Source organism: Brachyistius frenatus, unplaced genomic scaffold (assembly GCF_029030835.1).
Source record: "Brachyistius frenatus isolate BFR_SWC_R1_liver_20210118 unplaced genomic scaffold, ASM2903083v1 Contig_114, whole genome shotgun sequence".
Lineage (NCBI taxonomy): Eukaryota > Metazoa > Chordata > Actinopteri > Embiotocidae > Brachyistius > Brachyistius frenatus.
The window spans coordinates 272,529-285,169 of NW_027210713.1; the positions used below are offsets into that span (position 1 = coordinate 272,529).

Sequence of the window (12,641 nt, forward strand, 5' to 3'; positions counted from 1 at the left end):
TTTTTAATTTTTTTTTTAGATTTTATACACTTTATTAATCCCCGAGGGGAAATTTCTTCACTACAGCAGGGGGGCTCTCAGGAGGGAGCTGCTGCAGCAGGCTGCCACTAGCGCGGCGCCAGGTAACCTGACCTGAGGTGCATGTTTTTGGATGATGGGAGGAAGCCGGAGAACCCGGAGAGAACCCACGCAAGCACAGGGAGAACATGCAAACTCCTATTAACTCCTATTAACTAATTGATAGCATTCACTTTTTATATATATGTATATCTATATATACATACATATATACATATTCACATTTGACAAATAGGCAAATCTTCACATCTGAGAAGCTGAAAAACGGGATAATATTTGAGATTTTTGAACTGTTAACCAGATAGTGGGATAGAAAAAGTGATTCTTATGAATAATTTGTGTTTCTTCCTCTTGTATCGATTAGCTTGCATCACTTGAGGTTTCTGTGACGACCGGTGTTACTGTCCAGCAGCTGGTCTATTACCAAGTGCACCATTCAGGTACAAGGGGAAAAGATGTCCTTTTTACTTGGCCAAGCACTCGTAAAAACCTCCGATGTCCACAACGGAAACAGTCAACTCTGTTTCTACCGTCTTCTCCAGGATGATGAGTTACTGCATTATAATACTGTACATGTGCTTATAAAGTGTTGAATGAAACCTGCAGTTTACACCATTTATTAAGAAGCAGCTTGCCGTACCTCCATTTCCATTTTATTACTTTGCAAACATCTATAAACAAGACACAAAATGAGAAAAAATAATTATCCAGAAAACATAAAATCCCCAGGTCGGCTCTCAGTTCATTTCCTTCTTTGTTTTCTTATTTTAAGAACTTGTTTTCTCATCTCCAAACGAACACTATAAAAAGTCTACTCGGAGAGAGAAAGGCCTCTTGACAACAGATGGCTGATGGGATGTTCAGTGAGTCCACGTATGATTCTGTAGTCCATATTTTTGTGTGTGTCTCTGAGTGTGAGTGTGTGCGTGTGTGTGTGTTGGTGAGACCTGAAACTGCAGGTTTTCCTTTTTTCTTAAACAACAAACAGATTCCTGTTCTTGCGGCGGTTGTTTTCTCCATCTTTCTTGGTTTTGGTGTTGTGACGTCTGCTACGATGTGGACGAAGTTTTCTGCCAATCCACAAACTCATCTAGCAGCACCGGCCCTGCAGACACAACAACTCATATCATTAACCATCTACATTCCTGCACCTTTTAACTGTCAAATGTCAAAGAGCACCTTTAAAAATCAAAATCTAACTTAAGTCCAAATCACACTTAGAAAAGCATCAAAATAAAAGACTTTTACCACAAATTCTCTGTATTTTAAAAATCCTTCCCTCCTTCTGTAAATAACACTTTCAATCAATCACAGTTACTCAATTCATTTCCTCTGACAGCACATCATAAACCGACAGTATAAATATGAAAATGCGTCGGTGTTTTTCACAGGTACACAATATATTCGGGAAAGTTGAGACAGTTGTGAAAATAATTTTCAATAAATCCTTTCTGTTTGAAGATTAAATGACTTAAAAAAACAAAAAATAAAAAAAACATCAGTCCAAACAAAAGAAAGCCTCTCATTTGTGTGACTTTTAATTGATTTCATTTTATTTAATTATTTCTTTCATTGTTAGCAATATTATCAGCTTTGTTTCACGAGTGTCAGGTGACCTCTGCTCTGCTGAATGAGAGGAAACACTTAAGACATTTCCTCTCTGTGACCGTGAGTGAGGAGGGAATTGGGATTGAGCCTTAGTTCAGTTTCAGTGGTCGTGCTTGTAACCGTCGCAGCTCCTTAATATAAATCCAGCTCAAGTCTTTTACCTGAGGAGAGACTCACCGTTGTTTTCTGGTCGGCGTGGAGCTGCTATAAAACCGTGATGCTGGTTGAGTTTGGTTTAGTACTCACAGGCTCCGTCTTCATCGTAGTTACTGAGGTCTGTGTTGATGGTCCTGCTGAACTCCAACACGTTGTACCACTGGTCCTTGTTCATCCCCTTGTACTTGGACTGCTGTGGGAGACATTCATGATTGGGGGGTTTGCGGGACTTTACGTCTGCTACCATAAACTACCGGTGACTTTTATTACATGAAAAAAATTAACTTTTTTCCTTCTTCTGGCGATATCCAAACCAATGAGACACAGATTTACCTCCAGGAACTGGTTGAAGACCGGGAAGAGAGGCCATGTCCTGCCCAGCAGCAGAGCCAGCATGGATTTAGCTGTGTCCATGTCCAAACTCCTCTGGTCTTTATCCTGATGACGAGACAGAGACAGGAGGTAACGGCATAGAGGAAATGAAATGGCATAATGACAGAAAGATGAGGCTGTTGGGAAGATCAACCTTTTCCTCCGAAGTATGAACAATATATTTCCTTAGAATATGATGAAAAATGAAGGTTATGGACTCTTGTATTTCTGAAAACTTCAGCAAAGAAATCTGAGATTTCAGAAAATTCGGAGGTTGTAAATACCACGTGAGGCCAGCATTCAGTCATGTGGACTTTTCTCGTGAACACAGTAAGTACGACCCACATGAAGGGAGATACTCTTTTCCTTTTATACTTTTGTTTCCTCGTCATCCTTCATCACAACAATCACAAAGTGAGGCGCAGAAACATCACCGTCACATTAAAAAGTAATGCACCACTAACTCGCCTGATCTTTTAAAAAGCAACTTAACAGCAGCCTGTAAACGTGTTTCACCGTCGCCTCTGGTTCAAAGTTTAACCCGTGGTTCTTCTCTGACCACATTGTGCTTCACTCACCTGTAACCACACCTTACACTGATGTCACAGGGCACCTGAGTGCACTTGTACATCACTGCAGGATGACAGGTTGAATCACTGCAGATCAGTTAAAAAAATTAAAAATTAAAAAAAAGATTTTCAGAGGTGTTAAATTACTCCTAAAAAAAGAAGAAGAAAGAAACAGCAGCAGACTCACTCTGGCAAAATCAAATGCATATCTGTAGATATTTTTGAAGCCCACAGACTCATTGAGCTCACTGCGCAGGTAATCCAGTTTGCCCTGCAACCTCTCTGTGCAGTCACATCTGGGAGGAGATGAAGGAAAAACACGTGAGTCTCAACTTTTTAACAGAGATATTGAGAGTTAAAATAAGAAGACGTCTTACTGTAATGTCGTCATTCCCCGGAGCCACTCATCTTTTGTGAAGAAGCCCATATTTGCTGCTTCTAGATGCCAGGCTAAAACTAACATGATAATCTGAAAGAGAGGGGAAGGAAATGAGTTCGGACCTTTCAAACATTTAACTCAACACTGGTGCATGTAAACAGGGTCTTTGTTTCCTCTGTCATTAGGGATGTCCCGAGCCGATCTCAAAGATTTGTATCAGAGCCGATGAAGGCCTTTTCAATTGATCAGTATCGTCTTTAGTGAGAGATATTTAGTCCCTTCCTTTGTTTATGACACCTGTGCAAACAGCTGACATAAAACTGGGAGCATAATCTGTGTCAGGAAGCAGAAGTGAACTCTGACCTTTGGCATTCCGTGCAGCTGAAATGTTTGACATTTGACGTGGCACCTAAAAGATAAACACTCAATGAAATACAGCGACTGTGAATGTGATTAAGTGTAAAGTGATTTTTGTTGTTATGACTGCTAATGTCAAGATTGGAGATGCTTTTTTTTTTTTCTTTTTTTTAAGAGTCTAAGAGCAGGAAATCATTACAAACCTTCCAAAAATTTATAGTTTTAGTCTTAAAAGATCAACTAAAAATGTCTGGCAAACAGTACTCAATCAGCTTTTCTTGACTTGATGACTCTTCTGTCGACAGAAAATTCTGAAATAACACGCCGACGTTTGGGGTGCAGTGACGAACACATGCAGTCCCTGATGTCCTCAAAACCTAACACCATTTTTTCCAAAAGGAAACTGAAGCTGTGTTACAGCGTTGAGTCTCTGGCAGTCAATCAAACACGGATCTGGTTTTTGCACCAAACACATGTTTGTCACCAAGTTGACTGAATCTGATTTGAACACAATCCTGTCGTCCTTACTGTTATCATTTTCTGACCCAGGATTACTCGTATGTCACTTTAATGCTGCAGTGTGAAGCTTTTGTCTTCCCCTTCTGCCGGTGAGAGTTATTACAAAAACACTGACGACACGTTTACGTCACAGACTCAGAGGGAGGCTAATCCAAAAAAACGGGGGATAAATAAAAAAAGAAATCCCATAATCCGCCAAATCCACTCGTTTCACTATCAGAATTTAACCTATTCAATCTGATAACTGTTGGAGAGTCTTGAAGAGCCACATGATTGAAAAGTTTTATCCCTATTCAAGTTAGAATAGAGTTAAACCGGCTCAGACAGCGTGCCCAGTTTGAATTCACCCGGCCGGCCAGTATGGGAACGTCTCACAATACACAAGGTTCAAAAACTGTGTCATAAAACAGGATCGTCCTGATCGGACCTCCTGGACTCGTCCTGCTCCTTCCTGAAAATCATACTAAAAATCTTCATAAAGAATCCTGAAGTCCCGCTCAGAGGTAGTTTAACTCTCAGTCTGTTACCCTGAGACCTCGGTGAATCCAGGCCCAGGTGAGGGACGGGTGGGGTGAATCTCCGAGCCGGGTGGACTCACATTCTCTGGTTCCACACCGATGTCTTCACAGAACTTCTCCATGGCCTCCGGACCCACCACCATGTCTGGGCCGGCGTACTCGTTGAACCAGGCCAGGCACTTCTTACTGGAGAACAGCTTCTCGGTGCTGATCGGCCTGGCGCCGCGGATCTGAGGTCGGCTAAAACTACAACACAGAACAAAGGTTTAGTTCAACAAAAATAAATAAATAACCTCCCATCCAAAAAAAACACAAAAAAAACAAATTCAATCATTAATTTTTAGTGATGCAGGTTTACCACCTGGGGTTGGTGTAACTATCAGCTATGTTTCGTTTGAAGCGCAGGAACTAAAATTCTAATACAGTGAACCCTCGTTTTTCGCGGGGGTTACGTTCCAAATAGAAACCGTGATAGGCGAAATCCGTGAAGTAGTAACCTTTATTTTACAATTGAAATAGGTAGAACTGGACATTAAATATATCTACGTTACATATAGTCGTAATGTGATTTCAATGCACGATGCAAATCCGTGAAGCAGCGAGACCGTGAAAGGTGAACCGCGTTATAGCGAGGGTTCACTGTACTCTTCTTTTATTTTTTATTTTTTTTACAAAATCCAGAATTGAGCTGAGAATCAACTCAACATCAAATCAATTAGCAAAAACTTCATATCAATGTTGTTTCTTCTTTCATTACTTACAAAGTCTGACTTCAAGTGATAAATTCAAACAGTGCTGTAAATAAGACAAAACAGACTTTCTGTACATGAGTGCGAACGCATTCAGCTCAAACTTTGTGCCTTGCCGGAAGTGAAATGCTACAAGTTCAGATCATGTGATGTGACTTTTACATCATTATTCAGACATGAGGCGTGTTCTCATGGAACAAACAGTCTGAGAGACACAAATACAATCTAACACCTGCAATAAAGCTCACTGTCATCAAAGCTATAACATTCAAATGGAGTCTTTATGCCCAGTTTAGGATACATCATGTGCAGTGCTGTGGAATTATGTTGCCTTGTATCACCGAGATGATGTATTCCTCATTAACAGGACACTCGGTGCTCCTGCTGTGGACCGAGGCAGCGCTGATTAAGAGAACAAGTATGTGCCAAGTGCGGAGTTCCCCAACCGAGCAGAAAGGAACTCAACTGGAAACACATGTGAAGATGTATTTGCTGCGACTTCATTTTTCCTTGCTGTGTCACCGCAACATTAACATCCACACTCATCTCCTTGCATTCCCTCAACACACACCAACACACTGAAGAGGAAAATGAGAAGGTGAAAGGTTCAGTAAATCGACTGCCAGGTGAAAGACAACCCTGCCAGTCCCTTTTTCAGGCCACTGCACAGTACAGCCTGTGACCGTCGTCTCCAGCAAAGAGCCTATGACTCGCTGCGGATCCTCTGAGGTCGGAGCGCAAACACAGCCAGGACCCAAACTGTGCCACCGCTAAGAGTGGAGGGTTTTCCACGCAGACAGACCACAGACTGGATATAAAAGTGTTCGTAGCTTCCAGCTCTGAAAAATGAGGCCAATGCAAAAGTGGCTTAAGATGCGATGCCACCAAGTGCCACTAAAGGTTAGCTGCACAAAGTGCCGGTTTCCATAGAGTCCCATTCAACTTCTCTCATCAAATTCTTAGTCAATAAAATTTTTCCACAAGTTTTCTGTATGTCATTCGTTAAATTAATTCATCCTGATTAGTGCTCTGGAGGTCCGTCTGAAAATAATCCGTCATTAATTAGAAAGTCAGCTTCAAAAGAGGGGGGGGGGTTGACGACACACGTGTCGGTTTGATTGACAGGCCTGCTGCATCAGGTTACAGCTGTCGGTGGGCGGGATGTAGTATTGCCAATCAGATCCACCACTCGCTCCTCCCCCCAGCTCGTCCAAATACGGTCACTTCCTGCTTTAAACCGCTCTGAACTAAGACGATGGCGCTGGACAAAATCCGAACTGGAGGCGTCTTAATGGCCGTTCACAAACCAACACGTGACGTGACTACTGGTTGCCGCTTGAAACAGACATACGAAGTTACAGTGTGCTTACCTTGTTATTTTACAAGTGCGCTCATTATCGTCTGCATCCGGTAGCTTCCTCTTCTTCTTCACAGGCATTACTGCACCTTTATTGGGCTTCATGAGCTGGGCTACACACAGGAGATTTAAAAAAGAAAAAAACACATGTTGACATCTGCATCCCCTCATCCACTTACACACACACACACACACACACACACACACACACACACACACACACACACACACACACACACACACACACACCTCTAGATAACAACAGAAGCCAATAATCAATCATCCGTGTAATGTGTGGAATTAAGGTCAGACCTGTATACTTCTGGCTGCCGTGTCCATTCAACTCTAACAGATGCTGGAAGAAAAGAAATCAAAACTTCATCTGAAAATGTCCCCGCACGACACTTGATAGTCCAGTCAGAGGGGAGGAATTAACTACATGTTAAACATCAACACAAATACTTACAAGCTTGTCCAGTGTTTCAGATACTCCTCTGATGCCTGCCAGACCGCACAGGTTGATCCTACACAGAGACATAAACACACAAACAAAATATCATTGTTATTCAGATAATGTCAAAACATCTACAAACACGCATGTTAGACATTACTTTTCATTTATATCAAAACCGTGAGGGTGGGGGGGGGCACCTGACCTCACATCATCCCATTTAAGCACAATATAAATATGTCCCCGCATCTGAGGGCCACGACTGTTTCTGTATGACACTGTTGAATATTTACATTTTTCAAAATAAACAACAAAAACCTGTAACCTGACCCGTGAATGTTGCGTGTTGTTACATCCCTCCTGCAAACGTGTTCAGTTTAAATTCATACTGTTCATTCAGCCTTACCAGACACGCACGGACCGTTTTCAACAACACATCTGATCAAGTTAAATGCCTTGTCCTCCTCAATAAAAACAATTTTTTTTTTTAAACTGTTCGAGGAGCTCTCAGAAGTGTGACTCATTATTCCCCAAATGTCAGCGTTTCCATTACTTGCATGAGACACTTTTTTTTTTTTTTTTTTTAAGTGCACATTTTAACACGGCCTGCGGTCGGTTCAACTCGTACTTGACATCGAACAGTAAAGAGACAAACCGACGACTGCGTCATCACGTGTATTTTTTTTTCTCTCGCTTCGTGTCCTGACTTGAAGTTGGTTCACCAAAAAGCAACCGACAGGTCGAGTCTGACGTCACGTAGCAAACAGAGCACACAAAACAGAACAGGCGGTGGTTGAATGTAATCAAGTACATTTACTCAAGTACTGTACTTCAGTACAGTTAATTACTTCTGGTACTACGGTTTTTCATATCCTTTCTATCCCGCAAAAAAACATGTATCTGCAAATTAGGTGATTTAGAATATAAATTTTTCCGATACAGTTAAGGATTAAATGTTCCTATAATTCCTGAGGAAAAAGTTTATGTTTTAAAGATAAATAAACAGTTTTAAAACCAGTTCGTATTTGCTGGGAAATATCTTGTTTTCTGAGCCTGTTGACTTTAGAAAATGATGCAATACTGTAGATTAAACCAACCAACAGGACATAAAAGTAGTTCAAATCAGTGCACACTTCAATAGTACAAAAATGAACCTTAATTCAGAAGTAAAATTAATTTTAAAAAAAAAAACATTTAAAATGTAGTAAACAGTGTGTCTCAATGCTTGTAAGGACATTTTGATGAAAAATACTTACATATTTATACTTAAAACGATTTTAATTTGTAGGAGTGTTTTTACAGTGTGGTTTTAGTACTTACACTTCAGTAAATATATATGAATATTTATTCTTTCAACGATAATGTGATCCGAGGTGTTTAACGACGATGATTTAAACACTATCGGTGTTTTTTTTTGTCTGCCGAGTTTGTGACATTGAACGCAACACAACAGCCTGTAAGCGTTTTCAAACGTCGAAACGGAAACAGTGGAAGTAAACCAGAGTAAAAACGTTCAGCGATAAACATCCACAATAACGACGTGATAAACATCCACAATAACGACGTGAACGTCACGAAGCGGATGAATGTCTGAACATTATAAACGTTCATGACAGCGGGACTACTCCGCCGATGCTAACGTTAGCTGAACGCGGCTAACCGGGCTACGATGACTAAATGCGACTGATCCGCGTTCAGACCGCCGGGTCGTCGGATGTCACGTTTCACTTGAAACACTTAACACCCGTTTGTTGTTTTAATTTTCTTCTGAGACTCAGCGTGCGCTCACAGCGGGCTTCTTTTGTCTGCTAGCCGACGTTAGCGGGCTCGCCGCGGGTGTCACAGCTACTCCGCTAACACGTTAGCTAATTTCTTGAGATGCGCGTCGAAGGAAATCAGCCTGAATATCATTTAATATAAGAGAGCTCGTTCATTTTTTTATAACTGACAACAGATAAGTCTTTTTAAACAGTCCCAAACACGTACCCTTTTTAGGTTACTGTCTGCTTGGTTTATCAGTTCCACCTGCTCCTCCTGTGCCGGAGTCTCTCGGCTGATGCCGGTGTTGTGTCCAAGTCCGTTTCCGGCGTTTCCGTGGGATTGGACGATACCATCCTTCTGTGAGGGATGGATAAGAGCGAAAGGTTCCCCCGTGTCAAGGGAAGTGTCCGCAAATATGCGTTTTTACGGAATATACTAGAGAAATTATAACTTAATAAAATAAATAATAATTATAATAAAAATTAAAAAAAAGGTTTACAGGGTGGTGAACCACGCAATGACGTCAGATAAATTGAAGGTCAACCCTGCCCGACCGAAATAGGTGAAACGTGCCATTTTTTTTTTTTTTTTAAAGGAACAATCCATTATTTTTGGCACTCACATGTAGGTCTCACATGTACAGTGGATTTAAAGACACATGAAACCAAACAGTGTCTCTTATGTCACATATCTGAATTTATGAAATCACAGCTTAAGGCACCTTATTTAAACCACAGATGTGTCTTTGTCAATAATAAACAATGTAATCGGATTACACTGACTATATTTTTATCTGCTCACATTAATGAATGCTTGATGATTGTGTAAAACTCAGTTGCTCAGTCTTTTAACCTTTTCTTTAATCTAAAATCTTAAAAATGCCTGTCCTCTTGGAGACAATGTGAAGCACATTTGATTTTAAGCGACGTGTCAACTTAAAGAAAGAAAGAAAAATAAATTACGGTTGAATGAATAGCCTAAATCACAACTGGGTTGTATAAATAAGACAGAAGAAAAATATTGTGTCGGACAGGTGGTCTTATCATAATGAGTAGAGGGAAGCAATAATATAAAGCTATGAATGAATAATATTCTGTGAAAGGTGATTTCCGAAATTAAACTCTCAGCTGATGTTTATGCATTGAAACTTGTTATTATTTTCAAGCCACCCAGAATTCTTATTGTGTCTAGTAATTAACACCCTTTTAATATGTGGCAAAATGATGAACACAGTTGACTGTATTCATGCTGTATCCATCATGTTGTGAATTTTCTCATGAATAAATGACTAAATTCTTTGATTTATGATTTAAACTTTGAGCAGCTTTACACACAACAACACAGACTTTGTACTGTTACCTTAACTTTTAGCATCAGCTGGATCTAAGTCATCCCTCATGCTGTCTGTGTCTGCTGTCAGCAGCGACTAGTCTGGCAGTAAAGAAAACAGAAAACTTTGTCCTGACAGGAGTCTTTATTTTGCCAGTAAATAAATAATTCCAAAATATTTAAAATGAGGAAAACATTACTTGCATGAGCCACTTTTCTTTTTTTTTGTCTTTCTTTTTTTCAAGTCTACATTTTAACACGGCCTGTGGTTGGTACTTGTATGTATTTGACATACAGTAAAGATATATATATGTACATATATATATATATATATATCTTATATGGAATATGGATATCTAAACAGAGTTCGTTCTGAAGAACACTGAAACTGCAATGAAGCTGTGGACGAGGTCAACATTAAATATGAAGTCAATAAATACACGTAAAACTATGATCCTATAGTCTGTGGCTACTTTACCTGTTCTGCCATAAAGTCAGATCTCTGTAATGTTCAGTTTTTGTAAGTGAGGTGATAAATCAGTGATATTTTTTCTGTTATAGAGGTCGTATATGGTGACAGTGTAAATTTTTGCCAAAAAAGCTAAAGCTTTTGTCTTCATTGTGTTTTGGTCTCAACTTGAAATGGGTTGGAGGGCACTGTATAGTTTTGAGGAGGATTTTTCACTTTAAGCTGCTCAAAAACCAGAGGAATAAAGTCCAGACTGACTAAATAAAACACACATGGATGAGACTGAATGTATGCAAATTGTTTTTTAAGCATTTAATTTGTTGGTTACACCAAACGAGTGCAACTCCCACATTAAAGCTGTTAAATAAGATGCTGAATCGCACAAAGACAGAACAAAGTGTTGACATTCAAAAAGTCAGAGTTTCACTGTCCAGCTGTTTTCTTCCACTGTGTTTAAAAAAAAACCAAACTGAGTCCGGCCTGTGCATAGAGAAGAAAACTGCATAATGTGACTGACTTGGGGAGTTTAATTAATCTCGGGTACATTTAAAAAAAAAAAAAAGCCTCGCAGCATTTAGAAGAGTTGACAATAACAAGACACCTCTTCGCTGTGAAATATGAAGTTGATCGTTAAAGACATCCTGATCTTGTAGCAACAGAACCTCAAAAACCGGAGAAAACTGGAGGTATGAATCAAATAATTAATGTGGAAAGTGAATTAAATTGGGGCAACAGTGGCTCTCTCGTGTTGGAAGTTGAAAGAGAAGTGGCAGTAAATAAATACTGTTCATCAGCACCATGAACCAAAAAAAACATCTTTCCAAAAACAAAACATGGAAAAGAAAAGAAAAACGGACAAAGAAAAGTTACATTCTTCATAAATATAGAATAAATATTTTCTTTAAATCAATCCCACATATTCACTGTTGTCTTTCAACTTCCTCACGGCTCACTGGATGTAATGTTGCAACCCAGTATCACGGAAAAGTGTGAAACGGACACGCCGGTCCACTACAGCTAAGCGTGAAATAGCCACGTTTTGCCCTGTCAGACAGATCGCCATATACCTGGAGTAACAGTTACAAGTTTTGAAAGCGTTAAAATTAGACACACACAAATGTCATGTGACGTGGGATCATGTGACCAAGGTCCCGCAACAGAGGCAAGAAAGGAATTTTTTTTGCGTGGTCACCAGAGAATGAATCCAAAGCCAAAGCGTTTCTATTTCACGCCTGGCCGAGATACCGGGTTGGATGTTCGGTTCAATCAGAGCAGAGCGACTCTCAGCGCATCATGTTTGAACTCAGCAGCTTTCTTTTCTTCTCTGATTCTTTGAACTACAGTTTCTGCAGCCGACAGTGCTGAACGTATGGAGAGCTGCTGCAGGGAACTCTTGTTTTAAACCTAAAATACATGAAATGTGTGACAATGAAGGGACCTCGATGTTCAGTCTCTGCAGGACAAACTCTTCCTCACAACTGGAACAGAAACAAAATCGCAACACTGATGTTTTTTTCAGTGGATGATTTGATTGCCAGGTTTTTTATTTTGTGTTTCTGTCTGATGTATTAGTCCCTGCTGAGCTGCTGATTATTAGATCCAAAGATTAAAAATGAATCATATGATTTTATGCACCTTGCAGCGATGATGTCTTGTTGTTAAATGTTCAATTTTGATCATGTTTCCAGTGTCGCTGCAGCTTTTCAGACATCTGAGGGAAGAAACTTAAATAGCGTCCCGCAGTATCCTTCAGCATAATGCTGCGCTTTCTTGTTAGATATTAAATGTATTGATTGACTTTTATTTTGAAATAAAACTCTTAAAGGACAGGTTCAGACTTTATTTTCTTGATTTTACACTCTTGCAGTAAAGCAATTAAAAAGAGCTGCAATTTCCACAAGAGTCTGACTGAGCTGATTCAGTGTTTGTGTTTGGTTTTAAAGATTTACAAGATGTGTCTTGAATGGGA

The 12,641-nt window shown here is 39.9% G+C and overlaps 1 protein-coding gene across 2 annotated transcripts; it reads right to left on the reverse strand.

Annotated features, from left to right (window-relative positions):
• Nucleotides 1–709: 709 nt before the first annotated feature.
• Nucleotides 710–9,190, reverse strand: dcun1d5 (DCN1, defective in cullin neddylation 1, domain containing 5 (S. cerevisiae)). 2 transcript variants are annotated; one of them, XR_011311540.1, is made up of 10 exons: nucleotides 9,100–9,190; nucleotides 7,129–7,186; nucleotides 6,975–7,017; nucleotides 6,676–6,775; nucleotides 4,637–4,802; nucleotides 3,161–3,252; nucleotides 2,971–3,079; nucleotides 2,176–2,280; nucleotides 1,864–2,035; nucleotides 710–1,183 (listed from the first exon to the last, which is right to left on the reverse strand). XR_011311540.1 is itself a non-coding variant. In XM_069712934.1 (10 exons), the coding sequence occupies exons 4-10, from the start codon at nucleotides 6,765–6,767 to the stop codon at nucleotides 1,128–1,130; spliced, it is 723 nt and encodes a 240-aa protein (XP_069569035.1). In that variant the 5' UTR covers nucleotides 6,768–6,775; nucleotides 6,975–7,017; nucleotides 7,129–7,186; nucleotides 9,100–9,190; the 3' UTR covers nucleotides 710–1,127. The 2 variants fall into 2 exon arrangements, 1 of the variants encoding a protein (XP_069569035.1); XM_069712934.1 differs by having other exon boundaries at nucleotides 1,933–2,035.
• Between the last annotated feature and the right edge of the window lie 3,451 nt (nucleotides 9,191–12,641).

What these genes read in the sequence shown, in the direction of transcription:
- dcun1d5 (XM_069712934.1), bottom strand. Translation starts at nt 6,767, where the DNA reads ATGAAGCCCAATAAAGGTGCAGTAATGCCTGTGAAGAAGAAGAGGAAG. An exon ending in CGCACTTGTAAAATAACAAG is followed by an intron (nt 4,803 to 6,675) that starts GTAAGCACACTG and finishes TCTGTGTTGTAG; the next exon opens with TTTTAGCCGACCTCAGATCC. An exon ending in ATGCATTTGATTTTGCCAGA is followed by an intron (nt 2,281 to 2,970) that starts GTGAGTCTGCTG and finishes TCTCGTCATCAG; the next exon opens with GATAAAGACCAGAGGAGTTT.